The sequence below is a fragment of the Capsella rubella genome, unplaced genomic scaffold, assembly GCF_000375325.1.
Source record: "Capsella rubella cultivar Monte Gargano unplaced genomic scaffold, Caprub1_0 scaffold_4, whole genome shotgun sequence".
In the NCBI taxonomy this organism is placed as follows: Eukaryota; Viridiplantae; Streptophyta; class Magnoliopsida; order Brassicales; family Brassicaceae; genus Capsella; species Capsella rubella.
The window spans coordinates 11,514,800-11,534,273 of NW_006238920.1; the positions used below are offsets into that span (position 1 = coordinate 11,514,800).

Sequence of the window (19,474 nt, forward strand, 5' to 3'; positions counted from 1 at the left end):
TACATATCATTACTTTTAATTTATTCATTATGATTAGTAGATCACAATTTTATCTTGTCAGCCTACTTTAGTAAATTATCTATAATCATTTACCACTGATGATTAGATGATTCATGAAAATTCAACGGATCTCATTGACTTTGTGCTGACAACAATTACAATGATAAAATTTAATATTAAATAACCCCCCCATAAGGTCTAAAATGTAAACCAAAATAGCTCAATAAAACAGACAAATAAATTCAATTTTTTCAACATAATTCAAAATATGATACAGAAAATAACACAACTTATCATGTGGACTAATCCTCACCATGTCTGGTCCTACTCAGTGTTAATCAAATAGACCTTGAGAATCATATGTCAACAAACGTTTTAAATGACCTCTTACTTGGTTAGATGTTTTGTTCAACGCCTAATGCCACTTCACGTTTAACCCTTACCACCTTGCGAAACCGCAACCAAGTCTTCTACTTTCACTGGCTTGTGTAGCTGCAGTTTCAGCCATTGTTCTCAATCAAGTTAGGAACAAATTTAAGACTGCAACAGTATGAACCAGTCAACGAGAGATGAATGGAACTGTCTATATACACTCACCGCTTCTGCAATGTTAAACCAATGAAAAGACCGCACAAAAGTATCGTCTTTTGAAGGGAGATTATCGTGATTCCAATATGTCAGGTTATCGAATTTGGCCTTCACTTCCCAGCAGGGGTTCTCCTCCGTGACACTAGAAGCTTTTCTCTTTCCATTAGCATTTAGGTTACTCGTTTGTCCAAGCACAAAGCCTGAGAGGGATAACAAAGCGTGATTAATTAAAACATAATATCTCCAATATCAAAGTTAGCAGATTTATCAACACATCTCGGATCAGTATTCTCAAAACTCACTAACTAAGATCTCCAGCAACAGGAATTTGTACATCAATCCAATCATTCCTAAGATAATATATCCATAAGAAATTCAAAAGTTTCCACATTTCCATCAGTTAAGGAAAGAAGAGAAAAAGTACCAGAGTAGCCACTAGGGAGTGAGATAGTTGCTCCTTGCAACTTCCTTCCTCTGAAATGAGCTTCTTCCGTTCTTACTCCATCAATCTCCACCTCTACGGTTGAAAAAAACCTTCCCAAATTAATCTCACTACATAAATAAGAAAATACAAATGAAGACAGAATCACATAGACATAGCATTGTTCTGTTACCACTAGATTTAGGCTTGAAATAGTGGGAAACTTCAGCAGGACCATCGAATCTAATGCAGCAAGGGAGCTGGTGAACTTGATTACTAAGATCCGCAATCGAGTTTACATCTGAAGCAGCTCTAAAGTCTATGGTTCCCATTAATCCTCACTTGGATCGATTCTTCAGATTTCTGTACCACAATTCGCCAAAGTGGTCAAGTAAAGTAAGTAATGAAGACAAAGAATAATAAGAAGATGGTGACTCCGGTTTTGTAAAGAGACCTTATGCCATACACCTGATTAGAAACCAAAACCAGTTATAGAAATTCAAAACACTAGACATCAGTTAAACCCTGAACCCATTTATTTAAACCCATTTGAGCAACCTTCTAACAACTAATCAATTCGCCAAGGAATAACAATTTTAAAAGTATTAATTTTTATACATGAAAGAACAAAACCAGAAGAACCTGATACATTAAACGAAATCCCCAGCAAATTTATCGGAAATAACTCTCTAGTCTCAGAGCTTACCCTTTATTTTCTCAGAGAGAACTATAAGATGCCGCCAGTTTGGTCAAGAGATTTGAATTCGTGTCATTCAGAACAGTCGACAAGTCGAAAATATAAAACGAATTGGTGTCGGAGAAGATATGAAAACCTCAAGACTCTAACTCAAATTTTAGGGTTAGCGGTTTGCCGGTTAACTTGTACCAAAAATTACTAGACTATGACTTTGGTTTGGTTGGTCACTCTGCATTGTTTGCGGTACGAGACCATTGCACAATTGCCTTTTAAAGCAGGGCCCTGACTCCTGAGGAAGTGGAGATCATGACCCAAATCTTTTACACTGAATCATTCCAAAACCTTACATTGTTGAGTAAACCCTAAATAATGCACTTTCAATCACTTTTGTTCTTCAAATTCTTACCGTCATAAGCTTGGTGCCTTTTCGTCTTGAGTTGTTTCTTTTCAAGGGATATGAAAGAGGAGGACAAGAAGTTATGTCTGCCCAACGATTGATTTGGATTTTTGTCTGCAGGAAAATATGGACTTCGTAGGCTTAGGTAACAGAGGCATCTCTTTATCTCCTTTCATTTTGGGGCAAACATAATCCATTATATTAACTGCTGAAGATGGTTTAGAATTCAAACAAAGGATCATTACTCAAAACATAGCATCACTTGACATCACATGAATTGAACATAAGATCATTAATTCTTGTTATATCAATGTCAGAAATTGGATCTATAGGCCTGTCTTCACCTTCTTCCATCCCAGGATCGAGCTCCCCAGGTTCTCTACTATACTCATCTGCCATGTCAAACAAACAAATTTAAAATACCATCATCGCAATCAAACTCCAAAAACCACTCGCTGCACATGCAATATCCAAAAGCTATTTGGCACAGAGGGAGGACTTGGACAACAGTTCTTTTTGATTTTTTGGAAGAAAAAAAATCTCATATTTCTAACAACATTAGACAAAGGTAATCTAAAGGGTGCAGGCGCTCACCAAACAAGGTATTGAGAGAGGTTGGAGGTGGAGTAGCAATGAAGTTGAGACCAATGTAAAACACCAACGTTAACATTAAAGTCACCATCAAATATGTTGGCATAGCCAATACCCAGTACCTACTTGGGTAGTAATGGATCCCTATAGACTCCAACAGTTTATCCGGTACATACGCCCATATCAAGAAGATCACTGTGGCAACAACAGTCGAAATAGACCCAACAAAACCATACACCTCTGAGGGTTTGGGTCCATGCACTTCTGATGCTCTAAAAGGAGATGATCTTCTGCTGTCTGAATCCCGGAAACCGGGCTTTTGCTTCTTTCTCTTTGAGAAGCTTAAAACTCGTCTTGGACTATTCACTGAATGGGCTTCGTCCATTGTTCTGTACAAAGGAAGAGACTGAGAGAAGTCACTGCAAAATTACTGAGAATTGAAACAAAGAAATCAGTTATTCGTTTTCCTCTCCCTTTCTGCTATAAGAAGATTTATAAGATCACATATAGATAGATCTAAGTGGATGAAAACAGATAGATCTTTGAGAAAGACAATCCCTCAAGCAAAAGGTATAAATAACCCAGAAGGAAATGCAAACAGAGGAATTGCTTCAACAACAAACACAAATGAAAATACAACATTTCCACGCACAAATTCTTAAAGCCTCTGTGGAGAGTCCATAGACATACTCACCCAAATACCTCCGAAAACAGATGCAATACATGAATATGAGTTGCAACTATTAGATACCGCATTCAATTACTTGAGTTAATATAACACATGAGACCTAATTTAGATTTTCAATCAACCATACATGAAATTCCAGCACATTCCCTTACGAACATAAGGGTGACAAGAAATTAAGCTCGGAGCGATAAAATGGACAGTTTGTGTTTGTTTACATTTGGTTAAGAAAATCAAGGAGTAGAGAAACAAACTGATTCAACATGAAAAGAGGGCAGCACAATCTCAAATTCCAGATCAAACAGAAAACCCAGAGATCGATCTATCGAGAGAGAGCCAGAGAGAAAGGGAGAGAGAACAACTCACACGATGAGAAAGCTCCGTGCTTGAAATTGGTTTATCTTATGGAAGAGGGTTCACTTTGTTATGAGCAAGAATCCTAGCGACATAACATAATCATCTAATTGTAAATAAAACAGAGACGATGAAATGTACAGAACCAACAATAGACAATCGAAATCGAGAGCTGCGAGAGAAAGTTTGGTAAAATCAATATGATGGCACTAACCCTTGTAAATGGGAGGATTTAGTGAAAATAAAAGGTTAGGTGATTAATGGGGGATGGGGAGGCCCGCACAAGAGAGTTCTGCAAAAGTAAGCAGCGTCATCAACTCGTACCAGCCTATTACCCTTCCATAAATTCTTGCGCCATTTTAAACGTTTGCACGGTTTTAAGCGCTGCGACCGGCTCTCACCGTTCGCTTTGTTTTCCTTACTCATTAGTTTAAGGCAATTTTTTCATCGACTTCACCCCTAACACTTTATACTGCTCTTCAAAGGACTCACACGGCTCAGCTTTCCGATGTGGGACAAAATATACACTCCACTACCTTTCTTTGTAGTACTTCAAACCGATACGACTTTGGTTTATGATCTGTAATTTGTAGTAGTTGCAATTTCGTGTGGTCTCTATTATGGAAGATTGGGAGACATACTTATGTACTTGGCTAAGATTGGAAGACATTAGACCAGATATAATCTTTTGCTAAATAAAACACACATAACAAAAGTAGATAGTTACAAGGGTATTCCTTTATCTCACAATTGTCTAGTAAATAATACAGTGAAGATTAGGTTGTAAAGATTTGGAAACGTAGATATCTTGAAATGATAAACAGCTAACAGTGGGATCTACTAGCATGCTCAGGTTTGTGAGTGTACTCATAATCAAGATGCACAAATGCCCTTTCGATCTCCTCCAGCAGCTCGAGCTTCTCTTGCAGTGATTCTCCAATGTCGTGAGCCACTTGCAGAGGCATGTCAGCAGGAAGAACGATGTCAACCTCCACAAAATAATGCGAGCCAAATGTGTAAGCCCTCACTGTGTCAATGTGCCTAATGGCCTTGTGGTGGTTCCAACACAGGTAAGTTAGTTTCTGCAGATACTCTGGTCTTGCTGATTTCCCAACAAGAGAGTTCACGTTCTCCAATACCGTCATTGACCATGTCCGTATCGTGTAAATTGCAAGCTGCATGAATTAGAGAGACAATTTTCAGCAAGGAGGATAAATAAGACTTGATTTTGTTTTTTTTCTATAAAAAATTGGATACTTACAATGATAGCTCCGACTGGATCGATCCAATCATCGATGTAATTGGCGAGGATTACTGCAATGAGTCCAATGATGTTTGTGATGACGTCGAAGAAGTGATCTTGAGCATAAGCTTTAACGATCTCGTTAGTGAAGGATCTGCAGTAAAGAACCAGAAGCAGTTTGACCAATGTAACAGAAAGCATGATCCCAACCACCCAACTCTCTTGCTCTTTTGTTAGACTGAACTCCTTGTGCTGTATGAAAGATATTTTCGTGAATAAATGTATGACTTTCAAAAGCTCTAGACAAAAGCTAGGTAATCAAGTATCAGACATACGCTGGATAACATCGTGCGAAGAGATTCCAAGATAATCTGCAATCCAAGTGTCGCCATCACTGATGCAAAGACTAGGATTCCCTGAGACGATTTGAACCAAGAATCACGTATTTGAGAAATAGGAAAAACTTTGTAGAATTGTCGTAGTTGTTAATAGTTGGACAGATAAATAAATAGAACATAACAAGCTTTGGAACCATGGTTAGGCTAATTCAATAAAATAACATATAATAGAAGGTATACTACTGGAAGACACATTAATGTGCATATATAGTCTTTAAAAGGATGATACAAACCAGTGGTTGCATCCGTTTCTTGCCAATAGGATACTGATACGGGTTCGGTGTCTGCATTGAGAAGGCGGTAAACCACAGGATGAAGCCAGAAAGAAGATCAAGAAGAGAATCCAGTGTGGAGGCAATGATCGCTAAAGAGCCACTTGTGACAGAAGCATAGACTTTAGCAGCAAAAAGAACCATGTTTGCAATGTTTGATATTCTGATCGCCAATGTCTCGCTTTTAGCCAAATCATCCTGCTCTTCCTATGTGTACAAGACAAAGGAATTCAAACAAATATCAATAAAAGAGAACGAAAAGCATCATAGTTTTCCACAAATGTGGGAGAAGAGACAAGTAGCAGTAGCCTCATCTAAGGCTAACCTTTGACATCCCGGGAACAAAGCCACGTTCAGCAAGTTCATCCATTTCAGTAAATCCCTCAAGCATCTCTACTTGCTGCTGGTAATAATCTGCCACATTGTCTTCCGGACCTGAGAAACCTCAAGACACATAGCTTCAGTTCAGACCCAGTTCGCTTCAGCTACAGTTTCTTCTCAGTAATTCAATTAAGAGCACAAGTTTTCAATAGAACAAAAACAAAGTAAACCTCTTTCTGTCAACAAGATTTGCAAAACAAATTTCATACCATAGCTAAAACAAGTTAGTCATGTGCAATTACTTCAACATCCATAAGAACGATTACACACAAAGATAAAGATTACTAAGACTCGAGACTAATCACTACCAAGATTCCACTACATCTCAACTTCATAACAACAGTAAATATCCTTTAAGAATCAAAAAAAGATGCTAAAAATAGCAAACCAAAGGTAGCTGAATTCAAATGATCCCGAAACGTACACTCATTTGTTTCTTCCGAACATATCAAATTTCTCATCACCGTAGGAAGCTAAGGTATAGATGAAGAAGACGATAAGAAAACGGAAATGTCGAGGGGAGAAGGAAGAAAATTATTTACCCAAACAACCAAGACAGTTGTGTAGTTTGCTGGGCGTCTTCTTCTCCTTGTGCTCCGGAGAAACCTGGAAATCATCGAAATTTAATTGCCAGGAGCGGTCACCATTACCGTGAAACTCGAGCAGCGAGATCCCTTCGTCGGAATCCGTACTAGTAGGCTCAACCATTTTCCGGCGGAGGCGAGAGATGGTGGAGGAGCAGCGGAAGGCTGTGTTCTTTTATTTTAGTTTTGTCTGGGGGTAAGGAAATGGAAATTTGAAGAGACGGCGAGGGTAAATTAGGTAATTAAGGGAAAGATTGAGGTTACTACTACTACGACTGTTGTGGTTAGTAGACATTCCACAGAGATACTGTACTTGGACCAGCCTCCCCTAGAAAAGAAAGATACGTCTCTGTTAACCTCCACGTGGCTATTTCTCAATGGATTTGGGATCTCGCACGTGATTGGAGGAGTCACTTAGACACGTGTACAGCTGAGATGGAAAAGACCCGTGACAAGGTTTATATACGAGAGAACTTACGTAAATTGAGATGTTTTATGTTTTTGTAAAGTCAAAACCAAAGAAGCATAGATAGATTAGACAAGAGAAGAAGCAAAAAAATTTGATTCTATTATTGCCGAGATGATGATGATACAAAAGTTGTTCCAACCAACTTGACGTAAGATGATAACATCAACTTTTTGATTGTCTTTTATATGCGAGTAGTATGTTTTTTAATTTGGTTTGGTTTTGATTGGTCTGATCAAGTATTATTATTAATTTTTTTTATCAAATATTTTTTTTGATCCAAAAGCAAACTAATTGTTCTATAACAATTTTTTTTTTTTTGTAGAATATATGGACTAAGAATTATTGTTTTATATTGTTAGGAAAGTTACCAAAAAAATACTAAACTCTGTTCAAATGCCATAATTTCTTTTTTTTTTGGGGCAAAAATGCCACAATTTTTAGAATTTTATTATTTGCATGTTTTATGTCTTCTATTTAAAACCTAGGTTGCATGGAAACGGAAACGCATACGCGGAAACGAAACGTTTCGGAAACGGGAAACGACAATTTTTGAAAATTAAGGAATAGAAACGTTTTGGAAACGTATGTATATATAATTGTATATATATATATATAAATATATACTAAAATACCAAATATAAAATCCATATTAAAAAAAAGAATTTTTGAAGACATAAATACTAAATAGTTAAACAAAACTCGAAAAGATAATACTAAAACGCTCAAATTCAAATGTTTGGACCATCATCGCCGTTATCATTTTTATCAAATAAAACAGCCTCTAAATTAGGTTCGTCTAGAAAAAGATCTTCAGACTCACTTTTCCCAAGATTAGACTTATTCAGTGAATCAAGTTGATCACCTCCAATATCCCACATATGATTAGACCATAATTTATATTTATAGAAATTATACATTTTTTTTATTAGAGATAGATACAAATTTTTTTTTAATCACAATATATATCTTATATATTATATTTTTAAAATTTAAAACGGAAACGGGAGTTTCCACCGAGTTTCCAAATGGAAATTTTTAGGAATCGTGTTTCCATGGGTATTTTCCAAGTTTCCGAGAGTTTCTGTTTCTGAAACGTTTTGGAAACGGGAAACGCACTTCGAAAAGAGTTTCCATGTAACGTAGTTTAAAACCCATCTCTAGTTCAACAAAAAAAAAAAAAAAAACCCATCTCTAAACAGGCCGTAGTTGAAGCCATGCTTGCCGGCCATTTAAGCTTTAATGATACTGTTTGTTAAAGGCCCATTTATAGAATCGAAGGCCCAAACTATTACTATTTGCTTAGGGTTTCAGTATCCACTATATATTTGTTTGCGGCGGGTGGCTAGGGTTTCCCGTTTCCTGCCTTCACCTCTCCAGGTTCGTGCGTCTCCTCTCCACCATCCTTGACAGTGAGCTCGAAATCTTCTTACATTTCATTTCTTGATTATTAGCTGAGTTTGGTTTTCTGGGTTTTACAGATTTCGAGTGTGAAGAAGAATCACTCCGAGCCATGTCTCCGGCTAAAGGTACCATTTTTTATTTCATTGATAAAGCCAGATTCCATATTGAATCATTACTTGAACAAGATAGATTTGAGTCTTTTATTTGACTTGAGCCTTGATGTAAACAATAGTAACTGGCTTCGATTCAAGCTTTCTTATCATGTTTCCTAGAGTACTTAGTTTGTAATGTTCGTGATTAGCTTCACCTTAGAGTGAGATTAATCACTCAGATTCTTGGAGTATTAATGTATCGAATTGAATTTGGGGGTTTAGATGAAATCTTCATTTTATTTTCTTTGAGAGCTTAGATGTATTGAAGTGGATATGATATGTAGATGAACTCATTTTTCTTCTTTTAGTTTGTTAATTGGTCCTGATTTTGAATCACATGTGGTCATGTTGTTAGCAAAAGTTACTTAAACTCTCTGTGTGATATAATGCAGTTGACACTACCAAGAAGGCCGATCCCAAGGCCAAGGCATTGAAGGCGGCAAAGGCTGTGAAATCTGGCCAAACCTTCAAGAAGAAGGATAAGAAGATTAGGACGAAGGTCACCTTCCACAGGCCAAAGACTCTTACCAAGCCTAGAGATCCTAAGTACCCAAGAATCAGCGCTACTCCAAGGAACAAGTTGGATCATTACCAAATCCTTAAGTACCCACTCACCACTGAATCTGCAATGAAGAAGATTGAAGACAACAACACCCTTGTCTTTATTGTTGACATTCGTGCTGACAAAAAGAAGATTAAGGATGCTGTTAAGAAGATGTATGACATCCAGACCAAGAAGGTCAACACCCTCATCAGGTACTTCAAAGAGAGCTTTCTTACGTCTTTTATGAACCTTGTGAGTTTGATTAGTTTGATTATGTTGAATATATTTTGACACAATGATATGGTTTTTTTGCTGCAGGCCTGATGGAACTAAGAAGGCTTACGTGAGGCTTACACCTGACTATGATGCTTTGGATGTTGCTAACAAGATAGGCATCATCTAAGTCTAATCTATCTCTGCAATTATAAATCAGACTTGTGTTTTTGTCTCTTGTAGTCTCAGTTTTGCTTTAAGATATTATTTACCATCATCATATGGTAATTGTAGTATTTGGAGCGAAAACGTTTTACAATACATTCTTGTTGCAGTTTTTTTTTGAAATCAAGTTCTATGTTTTTGCTTATCAAGAATCTCATCATTGAACTCTCACAAAATACCTAAGATGCCAACAGACCTATGCAGAATCTTCTTTAAAGATAAATAATTTTTAAAACCTATATCTATCACCACATGTTTACATTTTTCATTATCCATTTATCCACGTCAATGAATGGAGAACTCAGAGAAATGACGAAAATTAAAAATCTCTTATCCACACAGAACAGAACGCTGAGGCAATGTTCATTGATCATCTAAAGTCTTGTGAATTGTAGCCATTATGGCAGTCTCTTCACTGTCAATACGCTATGGTGTCTCACCAACAATCTCCAAGGTTAATAACACTTCATCTATATTTCAGAAAAATAAATAACTTAAATTGTCAATTGATTTAGTATACAAATTGATTCATTTTCTTACTCAGACACAGATTCTCTGTCCAAATCCATCTTTCAAAGCTTGCTGTTTACTTTCACCCGGTGACAATGTTGACTCGTCGGAGAAAAGTAAGAAACCAAACTCTTGTTGACATTTTTCTTCTCATATTACATTGACTTAGGTGGATTGATTTATATAAATATGTCCAATAGCTTACCAAAAAGGCAGCGGAAGCAACTGGAATAGAAGGCAATCTCTTGTGGGAGTAGGAACCTTAGTGGCAGCTTCAATTCCAGCAACTTTACTTCTTGCTGAAGGTAATCTGCAATTTAAGAGTTATTCTTCTCTCTTCTTCATTATCTTGGGACCAAAAGCATAAGTTTTTTGCGTCATGTGACCCATGTCATGTTTGCAGAAATACCAAAAAGCTACTCGGCTTTTGTGGATCGAGAAGACGGGTATTCTTATTATTACCCATCAGACTGGAGGGTGGGTAAGCTATGGCTTTGTTTCCTGTGTTGTTGTATGGATATATGAAACTTAAATGAATAAGCTCTGAGATGATCTTGTTCCATGCAAACTATATAGGAATTTGACTTCAGGGCGCATGATTCCGCCTTCAAAGATAGATACCTGCAACTGCAGAATGTTCGGGTCAGGTTCATACCAACAGAGAAAAACGACATCCGTGAAGTAGGTCCTATGGAAGAGGTATGTATTGCACATCTTACTCCCCCTCTTCTCTATATGTCATTTGAGAATTGACAATGGTTCATCATTCTCATATGTTCATCAGGTGGTTTATGATCTAGTGAAGCATAAGTATGCAGCACCAAACCAAGTAGCTACCATCTACGACATGAAAGAGGTCAGATTGTTTATCGATCTTATAGAACCATCGAAGTTTTGAGATTGGATCTTTATAAACAAATGAAAGATGAAAATGCAGAGGGTGGAGGATGGAAGGAACTATTACACTTTTGAGTATGGACTAAGAACTCCCATCTATGCAACCACTTCCTTTGCAACAGTGGCAGTTGGAAACAGTAAGCAGAGATTATAAATAAGAGATAATCAAAATCACAAATGGGAAAAGAAAGTGAGGAACTAAACGTGTTTGATTGGTTTGATGTTTGCAGACAGGTACTACACACTCATAGTTGGAGCAAACGAGAGGAGGTGGAGGAAAGTGAAAAAGCAGCTTCAAGTTGTGGCCGACTCTTTGAAGATCCTTCAGATTTGAAGGGACACAAGAAACATCTTATGTTACTTCTATATATTCTCTCTCTCTCTGGTTACAAAATTGTATGTAGATAACAACTGAATATTTTTCATATTCTATGCAACTCCAACAATGCTTTTGGCATTGTGAGATAGATACTGAGTTGGTTCAATAATTCAATCAAACTGGCAAATAAAGTGGATTTGATGTATTTACAAAACAGACACATGTGTTCTCTTTCTTCCTAAACATTACACATTTCTCCATCTAAATCACTCACAAACAACAACGAAAAAAACAAACCCCAGCAAATAAAATTACCTCTAACCGTCAGTTAAATAAACAAATCGATATACCTTCGAGGCCCAAGCAATGAATAAATACACAATCCTACTCCTCCATTGCTTCGTCTCGTGAAAGAATAAGGGAATCTAACGTCTACAAGCTCCTAGTTTGCTTACAGAATCTAACCGTGATTGTACAACTTCTGCTCATTTGGTGTCATCCCGGACTTGATAAGCCTTTCAGCAGATGCAAGTTAGGTCTCGTAATCGCATCCAATAACAGTATCCCACGGCATATCACGTGATGGTTGGTATGTGACTGAACTAATCTCAATTAGGCACCAGCGTCCAATCTCTCTAGATCAGTTGATGTCGCCGTAGATTCTTGCCAAAATGTGGTTGCATTAAACGGACATACAATCCGTTTTTCGCCGCTAAAGAATCATGTGTACCTTCCTCAACGATTTTGCCTCCATTGAGAACCACAATGTTATCCACATGTCTCATCATCGCTACTCTATGAGCTATCAGAATCGTTGTTTTGTTACCCAATATCAATGTATCAAGAGCTTCCTGCACAACACGGCTGGACTCAGATTCAATAGATGAACTTGCTTCGTCAATCAACAGTATAGGAGCATTCTTCAGCACAACCCGAGCTATGGCGATTCTCTGTTTTTGTCCTTGGGTAAGTTCAACACCTCTCATCCCGATATGCGTGTCGTAACCGTGAGGTAAGCTGCTGATAAAATGGTGGGCATTTGCAATTCTTGCTGCTTCCTTCATCTCAGCTTCACTCGCGTTATGCCTCGCATAAATAATGTTTTCTCTGATTGTCGTGGAAAAGATTATTGGTTCCTGTTGTATCAGACCCATATGGCTTCTTAACCATCTCAAATTATATGACTTCAAGTCTCGCCCATCTAATAAGACCTGACCAGCAACTGGGTCATAGTATCTCTCGATCAATGAAATTATTGTGCTCTTTCCAGACCCAGAAACACCAACAACAGCTACAGTCTGTCCCCCATTGACTTTGAGGCTGAAGTTGCTTAGTACTAACACTTCTGGGCGGGTTGGGTAGCAGAAGTCGATGTTTTTCAATTCAATGCTTCCATAGACATTAGGCGGACTAAGAGCTGAGGTATCATCAGGTTCAATTGTAGGAACTCGATCTATGATTTCAAAAACTGAAGCGAGAGATCTACGGCGCTTGAGAATGTAAGGCGCTAACCCGAATGGCTCGACAAGGGCAAATGTAGCAAAAGAGAAGACCATGTACTCGGTTAGAGCTGTAGATAATTTCATATATCTGCGGTCTACTGATATTGCGGTGTACCAGAGGAGGAGTGCATTACAGGCGAAGAGAAGAAACTGTGAGAAGCCAAACGCAAAGCCAATAGCCATCCCGTGGAAAAAGCTCTGCCTGAGTATCCGCTGGAGTTGCAGTCTGTAGAGTTCCATCACCTTGTTACCGGCACAGAAAGCAACAACAGTATATATGTTTCTGACAGCATCCTCAAGAACTAAAGACGCCTTTCGATGCATCTCCTGGATGCCCTTTGAGAATCCAGCCAGCCAAAGTTTCTGAAAATTTTATTTTAAGGGTTATTAGAAACCTGCACTTGCAGAACATAAAAAGACTTCCAAGCTAAGTGCATGAGGCTGAGATGAAAAAATGTCTTATATAGAAAAATTCACATCTTAAATCGCTACTTGAACTGGAAACCTATTTATCCAAAAAAAGAACTGGATACATATTGCAAAAATTAGAAACAATTTTGACAGAGTGAAGCATGCAACTACTAAACTGGAACTGGGAACAAAAAGACATAAGGAAACAACTTCAAACGGTCTTCTTGACCGTAATAAAAGGCTTGTTGGGGAACACTGAAGAAAGAAACAAACCTGGGCAATGGCAGAAAGAGTAAGTACTGGCAAAGTCGCCAATGCAACAAGGGCCAGACGCCAACCGAGGAGCAATCCAATAAGAATGGCAACGATAACAGCAAAACTGTCCTGAATAAATATCGAAAGCCTGTTGCTGAAGGCGGCTCGGACAAAAGTGGCATCATTTGCTAGGCGCATGGATAATGTATCTGGACTGTTCTCTTCTTCGTCATACCATCCAACTTCATTACGCAGCATCGCTGTCACATCAGAGAAAATTAATGAACCAAGCAAGTGAAAGTAGTAACGCATAGTGAAGTGAGTTAAACAATGGAGAAAGGTTTGTAGTACCTGAGAACATCATCCTCCGCACTCTCTCAGTCATTTTCTCCCCCATAATACCAAAGTAGAAATGCTGCAAAAAATTGGCAACAACTGTCACTATTCCCATACAGGCAATGATCAAGCACCACTTGTCAACCTCCTCACGCAGGTGGCTTCCTGTGCTCTCATAGTATGTCGTCACCACTAATGCAATTACATAAGCTAGAAGAGGATTGAAAGAACCAAAGATGGCAGCACCAATACTCCCTAATACAGCATATAGCCACTCTGGAAAACTAAGCTGTGCCAACCTCCAAAATGAAGGTGGCTCTTTGTGTTGACCGTCCTTGGCCACCTTAACATTTGCTGAAGTGTCATCCGAATGACCAAGAGGGCGGCTAAAAGTCTGTGAATGGGAGCGCTCGTTTTGGGGATCTGATATCAAAAGGGGTGATATAGGGGACTCAGGATCTGAACCATTTGATTTCTGACGTTGTGGACACTGAACGTCAATTTTTGGTAGTTCTGGTAACCGCATTTCGAAACTATCTTGTCTTTTGATGGTTGGTTCCTTATCACCAACATCCAGTGATGAGCCATTTTCTCCCATTTTCTCTGGTGTGGGGCTACGATCATTGGGCGATTCTTCACTATTAAAGCACAGTTCCTGGGAACGAAAAACATTATGACCTCTCTGAAGAGATGGAGACTTGGCCATTTTAGGCGATGATGGTTCTTGGAAGCCACGGCCAGCTGAGGAATCCCTCTCAACCTGGAACGCAGAAGAATCATTGTAGTTCCTAACTGGCATCCTGCAAGAAAAAAGAGTTCCAACAACAAGTATAATCATCAGAGTCCACCCTTCCATAGATCATTAAAAGTCAAAAGCACCCACACAAAAATATCAACCACAAGACTTTCACTACACAACATAATTGACATGTTAGATAATGCATATGGTCTTGGCTGGAGAATCATTACCGTCTGGGTAGCTTTGTTGCTTCTTCACACTTAAGAAGCTCAGCATACAAATTACCAAGGTTGATTAATTCATCATGTGTACCCATTTCAAGTAGCTGACCCTCCTCCATTACAGCAATATAGTCAGCATTTCTTATCAGACTTAGTCGTCGAGCTATTATTATGGTCGACCGTCCTAACATTAGAAGATCAAGAGCATCTTGGACAACTCTTTCAGCTTCAAAGTCTAGTCCTCCAGTGACCTCGTCAAGCAAAAGAATGGTTGGATCTAAGAGTACAGCTCTAGCAATCGATAGTTTGATTTTTTGCTCTTCTGTCAACGTTAAACCAGTCTTCCCAACCTAAAAGACAACCAAGTCATTTTCATATTTTAAAATGAAACAGAAGCACTAAAAATGAGATTTTATAACAACTAACTTTCAGTGGATAGTTACCTGCGTTTCATATCCTTTTTCAAGTGAGCTGATAAATGTATGTGCATGAGCTTTTTTAGCTGCTTCCTCTATCTGATCAAGAGTAGCATCTCGGCCATATGCAATATTCTCTCTTATGCTCAGACTAAGCAAAGCAGGCTCCTGTGTCACCAGGCCTATTTGGCTTCTCAGCCACTCCAATTTCAGATTTTTGATATTTTCCCCGTCAAGTAGAACTTCTCCTGTATAAGAAAAAATCAAAAATCTAATCAGTTAACAATGGTCTCAGTCGCAGGTGAAAATCAAATATTGATACATCTTAAATCACACATCATAGTACCTAGTGTAGGATCATAAAACCGTTCCATGAGAGGAATGATGCTGCTTTTTCCAGAACCATTTCTACCAACAAGTGCAACAGCTTTTTTAGCCGGCACAGTGAGGTAAAATCCACTCAAGATTGGAATTTCAGGTCGTGACAAATAGCTGAAATATACATTACGAAACTCGATATTTCCTTGAACAGCAGACAAAATAGTTCCCTCTTGATTAGTCCCAGAGGATGAACGACTTATCATCTCAAAAAGCCTATACGCCGCAATTCTTCCTTGATCAAATGAATAAAAGTTTGTAGCCGCTTGATTCAAACCCCTGCAAAGCACAGTATGAATACCATTAGGAAAAAAAATTGTATATCTAGACAAAGGAGAAAAAAAGAAAGACAAAAGCAATAAAGGTAGAATCTGAAGCTTACAGCCCACTTAAAATAACAGCAAAAAGGGCTGTGATGATTTCTCCACCGTTTGCTCTATGATGAATAACAAAGAATCGACCAATCCAAAGTTGCATAGCACATGAACATATAGCAAGCCCATAAGTAAATCCAAGTCCAAGACCTTGCACAAGACTAATCAATATACCATATCTCAGAGTTGCTTGGAGAGAAGTTGCATAAGAGTATTTTGCAAGAGTTTCATTTGTAAAAGCATACAAGGTCCTAACATAAGAGACCGCCTGCACAAATAGAATAAACCCTTTAAGCGTTTAAAAATAAACTAAGACGTGTTTTGACACAGTAAACTAACGAGAATGAAGAACTCAGAATATGGACCAGTACTCATAAGACAGACTAGCAGGCGTGTAATTACCATGCATCCAAGTTGATGCAATATTCAAATTAAGGATAATAAGAATAATTATACATGAATCCTAGAATAATTTTGATTCCCTATTGCACTCACATTAAACCAAGATAAGTAACCAAATATGTCAGACCTGTCCAAATACAGTCTAACCCTCATAGATTCTGCCTAATATGTTCTGAACTTAAAATAAGTTTTGATTATAAATAAGAGAACAGCAAAAGATATCAAACTTTGCACAGCAGAAATTAACTTTGATGCTCACAAGTCACAGAAGTCTCTGTTACAACTCCAATGCTTAAACATCATTGTCATTATCAGAAACATATCATTTAATGCTTGCAACAGAATTCATCAATCAAATGCAATATTTTGAAAAGATCAACAATATCTCTACAATGTCCCCCATAAATTTAAAAATTCTAATACCTGTTCAGCAATGCTGGCTGCTTCAGCATATGCATCCTGAATATTTTCAGCAAGTCTATGGAGAAATATATTTGATATGCCTCCTGCGGCAACAATGAAAGGACCGGTTGCTAACGTAATGAGTGCAATTTCCCAACAATTAACGAAACCAATAACAAGACCACTGATAAATGTTGCCATGTTATGAATGTAATTCCCAACCTGTAATGTCCATGATAAAAAAATTAAGGAAATGCCAGAAGATGTATCATTCCTTACAAATATAAAGATATTTAATAGCAAACTTGAAACCAGATTTTAAATGGTAAACATACTTTTTCGCTTAGAGCCGACTGAATGAGTAGGACATCACTCAGCACTTGGCTCACTATATCCCCGTTATTCCCATATGTATCAAAGAAACTCATATCCTGATTTAGTAGTACTTGGACATACTTTGACCTGATCACAGCAGTCTGCCTCTCTCCAGTCAGTATCCAGCAAGACACCTCTATAAAAAAGGACACTTAGATGAATAATAGCATCATTGCAGTATAGGCAAGAAGAACACAACTATATTATATATGCAAGGATTTTAGGAAAGGTGAACTTACCAATCCAACCAGATATGAAAACACCTCCAGCGATGTATACAATAGTCAGCGAAAGCTGCAGAAAGGGTATCAATAACTTAGACGGGCACATTATTTCAGGATTGTTGCCAGTGTTTCATGAATCCAGATGAACAAGTTTGTAAACAGATAAACCTCAGAATTAAAAAATGGGCATCTAGAAGAGAAGACCATACATAGAAACCCCTAGAGGTGAGAAAAACGAAAGCATAAACTAGGAAGAAGAGTTGTGTACTTTTGAGCATGTATTTGAGTAAAAGAAGAGGTTTTCAAAATACGCTTCCCAGCTAAGTCAAGAACAGCTGGTTTGCAGGTTGATATGCAATTTAGAAGCAGCAAGTACATGAAAAACAGTATACTGACTAGTCCTCCAAATCATAGGACATCTAAATCATGCAAAAGAAAATCCAAGCCAATATGCATATTCACAAAGTCGCCACATGTACGGCAAAAAATCAGAGAACTTCACAGCCCAAAGATACTTAAGATAAAGAGAATTTCACAACCTAAAGATACTAAAGATAAAGTGAATTTCACAACTTAAAGATACTAAAGATAAAGAGAATTTCACATGTTGTTGCAACCCGCTAAATCATGAATCTTTCAAGATAAATCATATCAATGCTAAAGATACTACATGTAAAAGAAGACAAGTCATATTATTCCACTTCTTGACCTAATACATTTATTACCAAGGAGTGCCACAAAATTTTTGGAGATAACTCCCCCTGTCGTGTTTACCTCTCTACCAGAAGTTCAAGAACCTCGCTAAAATTACAATCCCGATCGGAAGGAGAAACAAAGTAATTTCGTTTGGTTACATATCCCAAAACTTAATACTAAAACTTCAAAAGCTCCAGCGAGGCAGGCTTATATAGAAACCAAATCCAAAAATTGCTAATTGGAAAAGCACATTAACCTCCAATTCCAATTCCCGCAAGCTCACTTAGCTACTATAACTATATACACCAATGAAAATTAGGAATTTTGGGAAAGCCCTGCAAAGAAAGAAGCATATGCGAGCTGACCTACCTCGAGAAGGCGATCGAACTGAGCATCAGTAATCTGGTGATCGGGTTCAGTGGGGAGTGCAAGGACCTGAACAATTTTGGCGAAGTAATGCAAGTAGACAATAAGGGCAGTACCGTGAGCAGCAGCAGCAACGGATCCAAAAAGCATAAGGAGCCAGTCAAAGCGATCAGCACAAGCAAAGAGCTGAGAGAAAGGGACAGCAGCAGGAGGAGGCTCCATCTCCTCAGGGTCGTCCATGTCTTCCTCATCGTCGGGTTGAGCGGCCGTGCCCGTACCACCGTTCTCAGCACCAGGATCGAGGTAAGGAGAAGGAGACTCAGGAGGCTCGGAAACCTCAGAAACGGGAGTTAACGGTTGTATATGAGGCGGAGACCAACCGAACAAACCTCTGGAAATCATCATCTTAGCTTAAACACGACGGGGGGGAAATAAAATCACCACCGTCTGCCCTAATTAAGAAACCCTAAGCTCGATTTTGAATATTTCCACCGGATCTGCTTCAAAAAGCTTTAGAGGGAATGATATGGAAAAGTCTTGGATTCGCCGATGAATTCGTTTTCCGGTGATATTTTTTTCCTCTTTCCTCGTTATTATTTTGGTTTTGATTTGTTTTTTTAAAATTAAAACTAAAAACAAATATGTATTTGTTGTATTTTATTTTATTTTTTGGGTTTTCGAGAACGAAGAAGAAGAAATTGGTCAAAGTCTCAAAAAAATAAAAAGGAAAGACATAGAAAGTTTTTTTGTGTGTGTCACCTGATGTTACATGAACAATTTAAAATAATAATACTTAAGAAGAATAATAAATGTGAATTTTTATCTACTAATTAAAACCAAAAGTACATACGCCGATAAGGTTGCTAACGGTCAACTACGGCGACGAGTTTTGAGTATTACTCGTTTTATTAATTTAAATAAAATTATTCTCAGCTTCAAATTAGTTTTAGTTTTATTGTTACTTAAATTTTTTATTGTAAGTAAAAAAGGTAGAGAGTCTAGAGACAGACATAAAGAAGGAAGAGTGACAGATCAA

At 37.9% G+C, this 19,474-nt stretch overlaps 6 protein-coding genes and 1 non-coding gene across 12 annotated transcripts; 2 read left to right on the plus strand and 5 right to left on the minus strand.

Annotated features, from left to right (window-relative positions):
• Positions 1–155: 155 nt before the first annotated feature.
• Positions 156–1,831, minus strand: LOC17888133 (ribonuclease H2 subunit C). Of its 2 annotated transcripts, none has more exons than XM_006295084.2 (5): positions 1,716–1,831; positions 1,203–1,372; positions 1,013–1,105; positions 598–788; positions 156–492 (listed from the first exon to the last, which is right to left on the minus strand). In XM_006295084.2, the coding sequence occupies exons 2-5, from the start codon at positions 1,339–1,341 to the stop codon at positions 433–435; spliced, it is 483 nt and encodes a 160-aa protein (XP_006295146.1). In that variant the 5' UTR covers positions 1,342–1,372; positions 1,716–1,831; the 3' UTR covers positions 156–432. The 2 variants fall into 2 exon arrangements, with proteins under 2 accessions (XP_006295146.1, XP_023640450.1); XM_023784682.1 differs by lacking the exon at positions 1,716–1,831 and adding an exon at positions 1,652–1,676.
• A 447-nt stretch (positions 1,832–2,278) lies between these two features.
• LOC17889819 (phosphatidylinositol N-acetylglucosaminyltransferase subunit P) lies at positions 2,279–4,169 on the minus strand. 3 transcript variants are annotated; one of them, XM_023784172.1, is made up of 4 exons: positions 3,948–4,169; positions 3,746–3,818; positions 2,698–3,083; positions 2,279–2,495 (listed from the first exon to the last, which is right to left on the minus strand). In XM_023784172.1, exons 3-4 carry the CDS (start codon positions 3,077–3,079, stop codon positions 2,362–2,364), a joined length of 516 nt encoding a protein of 171 aa, XP_023639940.1. In that variant the 5' UTR covers positions 3,080–3,083; positions 3,746–3,818; positions 3,948–4,169; the 3' UTR covers positions 2,279–2,361. The 3 variants fall into 3 exon arrangements, with proteins under 3 accessions (XP_023639940.1, XP_023639938.1, XP_023639939.1); XM_023784170.1 differs by having other exon boundaries at positions 2,698–3,124; XM_023784171.1 differs by lacking the exon at positions 3,948–4,169 and having other exon boundaries at positions 2,698–3,124; positions 3,746–3,941.
• On the minus strand, positions 4,002–4,172 carry LOC111831280. The gene has a single exon (XR_002834534.1). It is a non-coding gene; the product is annotated as a U12 minor spliceosomal RNA (small nuclear RNA).
• Positions 4,173–4,402: 230 nt separating this feature from the next.
• Positions 4,403–6,833, minus strand: LOC17888944 (metal tolerance protein 11). Its single transcript, XM_006296195.2, has 6 exons — positions 6,570–6,833; positions 5,972–6,081; positions 5,608–5,853; positions 5,312–5,392; positions 4,995–5,228; positions 4,403–4,908 (listed from the first exon to the last, which is right to left on the minus strand). The coding sequence occupies exons 1-6, from the start codon at positions 6,733–6,735 to the stop codon at positions 4,558–4,560; spliced, it is 1,188 nt and encodes a 395-aa protein (XP_006296257.1). The 5' UTR covers positions 6,736–6,833; the 3' UTR covers positions 4,403–4,557.
• Positions 6,834–8,415: 1,582 nt separating this feature from the next.
• Positions 8,416–9,760, plus strand: LOC17889726 (60S ribosomal protein L23a-1). 2 transcript variants are annotated; one of them, XM_023784034.1, is made up of 4 exons: positions 8,416–8,457; positions 8,559–8,606; positions 9,026–9,389; positions 9,496–9,760. In XM_023784034.1, exons 2-4 carry the CDS (start codon positions 8,591–8,593, stop codon positions 9,578–9,580), a joined length of 465 nt encoding a protein of 154 aa, XP_023639802.1. In that variant the 5' UTR covers positions 8,416–8,457; positions 8,559–8,590; the 3' UTR covers positions 9,581–9,760. The 2 variants fall into 2 exon arrangements, with proteins under 2 accessions (XP_023639802.1, XP_023639803.1); XM_023784035.1 differs by lacking the exon at positions 8,416–8,457 and adding an exon at positions 8,467–8,489.
• A 159-nt stretch (positions 9,761–9,919) lies between these two features.
• On the plus strand, positions 9,920–11,489 carry LOC17888310 (photosynthetic NDH subunit of lumenal location 1, chloroplastic). 2 transcript variants are annotated; one of them, XM_023783584.1, is made up of 8 exons: positions 9,920–10,069; positions 10,166–10,241; positions 10,326–10,430; positions 10,529–10,602; positions 10,702–10,824; positions 10,910–10,981; positions 11,063–11,159; positions 11,253–11,489. In XM_023783584.1, exons 1-8 carry the CDS (start codon positions 10,016–10,018, stop codon positions 11,354–11,356), a joined length of 705 nt encoding a protein of 234 aa, XP_023639352.1. In that variant the 5' UTR covers positions 9,920–10,015; the 3' UTR covers positions 11,357–11,489. The 2 variants fall into 2 exon arrangements, with proteins under 2 accessions (XP_023639352.1, XP_023639351.1); XM_023783583.1 differs by having other exon boundaries at positions 9,922–10,069; positions 10,160–10,241.
• A 21-nt stretch (positions 11,490–11,510) lies between these two features.
• Positions 11,511–19,029, minus strand: LOC17888362 (ABC transporter B family member 6). Its single transcript, XM_006296141.2, has 11 exons — positions 18,442–19,029; positions 17,392–17,446; positions 17,113–17,288; positions 16,799–16,999; positions 15,982–16,241; positions 15,568–15,878; positions 15,249–15,469; positions 14,815–15,155; positions 13,861–14,645; positions 13,528–13,769; positions 11,511–13,206 (listed from the first exon to the last, which is right to left on the minus strand). The coding sequence occupies exons 1-11, from the start codon at positions 18,841–18,843 to the stop codon at positions 11,977–11,979; spliced, it is 4,224 nt and encodes a 1,407-aa protein (XP_006296203.1). The 5' UTR covers positions 18,844–19,029; the 3' UTR covers positions 11,511–11,976.
• Positions 19,030–19,474: the final 445 nt, after the last annotated feature.

Excerpts from the sequence above, each read along its gene's own strand:
- LOC17888133 (XM_006295084.2), bottom strand. The coding sequence starts at position 1,341 with ATGGGAACCATAGACTTTAGAGCTGCTTCAGATGTAAACTCGATTGCG. Across the intron at positions 1,106-1,202 it reads TTTCAAGCCTAAATCTAGTG|AGGTGGAGATTGATGGAGTA; the intron begins GTAACAGAACAA and ends TTTCAACCGTAG. Across the intron at positions 789-1,012 it reads ACTCCCTAGTGGCTACTCTG|GCTTTGTGCTTGGACAAACG; the intron begins GTACTTTTTCTC and ends TATCCCTCTCAG.
- LOC17888362 (XM_006296141.2), bottom strand. The coding sequence starts at position 18,843 with ATGATGATTTCCAGAGGTTTGTTCGGTTGGTCTCCGCCTCATATACAA. Across the intron at positions 15,470-15,567 it reads GTTTTATGATCCTACACTAG|GAGAAGTTCTACTTGACGGG; the intron begins GTACTATGATGT and ends TTTCTTATACAG. Across the intron at positions 13,207-13,527 it reads CTCTTTCTGCCATTGCCCAG|AAACTTTGGCTGGCTGGATT; the intron begins GTTTGTTTCTTT and ends TAAAATTTTCAG.
- LOC17889726 (XM_023784034.1), top strand. Across the intron at positions 9,390-9,495 it reads AAGGTCAACACCCTCATCAG|GCCTGATGGAACTAAGAAGG; the intron begins GTACTTCAAAGA and ends TTTTTGCTGCAG.
- LOC17888310 (XM_023783583.1), top strand. The coding sequence starts at position 10,016 with ATGGCAGTCTCTTCACTGTCAATACGCTATGGTGTCTCACCAACAATC. Across the intron at positions 10,603-10,701 it reads ATTACCCATCAGACTGGAGG|GAATTTGACTTCAGGGCGCA; the intron begins GTGGGTAAGCTA and ends CAAACTATATAG. Across the intron at positions 10,982-11,062 it reads CCATCTACGACATGAAAGAG|AGGGTGGAGGATGGAAGGAA; the intron begins GTCAGATTGTTT and ends ATGAAAATGCAG.
- LOC17889819 (XM_023784172.1), bottom strand. The coding sequence starts at position 3,079 with ATGGACGAAGCCCATTCAGTGAATAGTCCAAGACGAGTTTTAAGCTTC. Across the intron at positions 2,496-2,697 it reads CTCTCTCAATACCTTGTTTG|ATGAGTATAGTAGAGAACCT; the intron begins GTGAGCGCCTGC and ends TTGACATGGCAG.
- LOC17888944 (XM_006296195.2), bottom strand. The coding sequence starts at position 6,735 with ATGGTTGAGCCTACTAGTACGGATTCCGACGAAGGGATCTCGCTGCTC. Across the intron at positions 5,854-5,971 it reads TTGTTCCCGGGATGTCAAAG|GAAGAGCAGGATGATTTGGC; the intron begins GTTAGCCTTAGA and ends TTGTACACATAG. Across the intron at positions 5,229-5,311 it reads TTCGCACGATGTTATCCAGC|CACAAGGAGTTCAGTCTAAC; the intron begins GTATGTCTGATA and ends TCTTTCATACAG.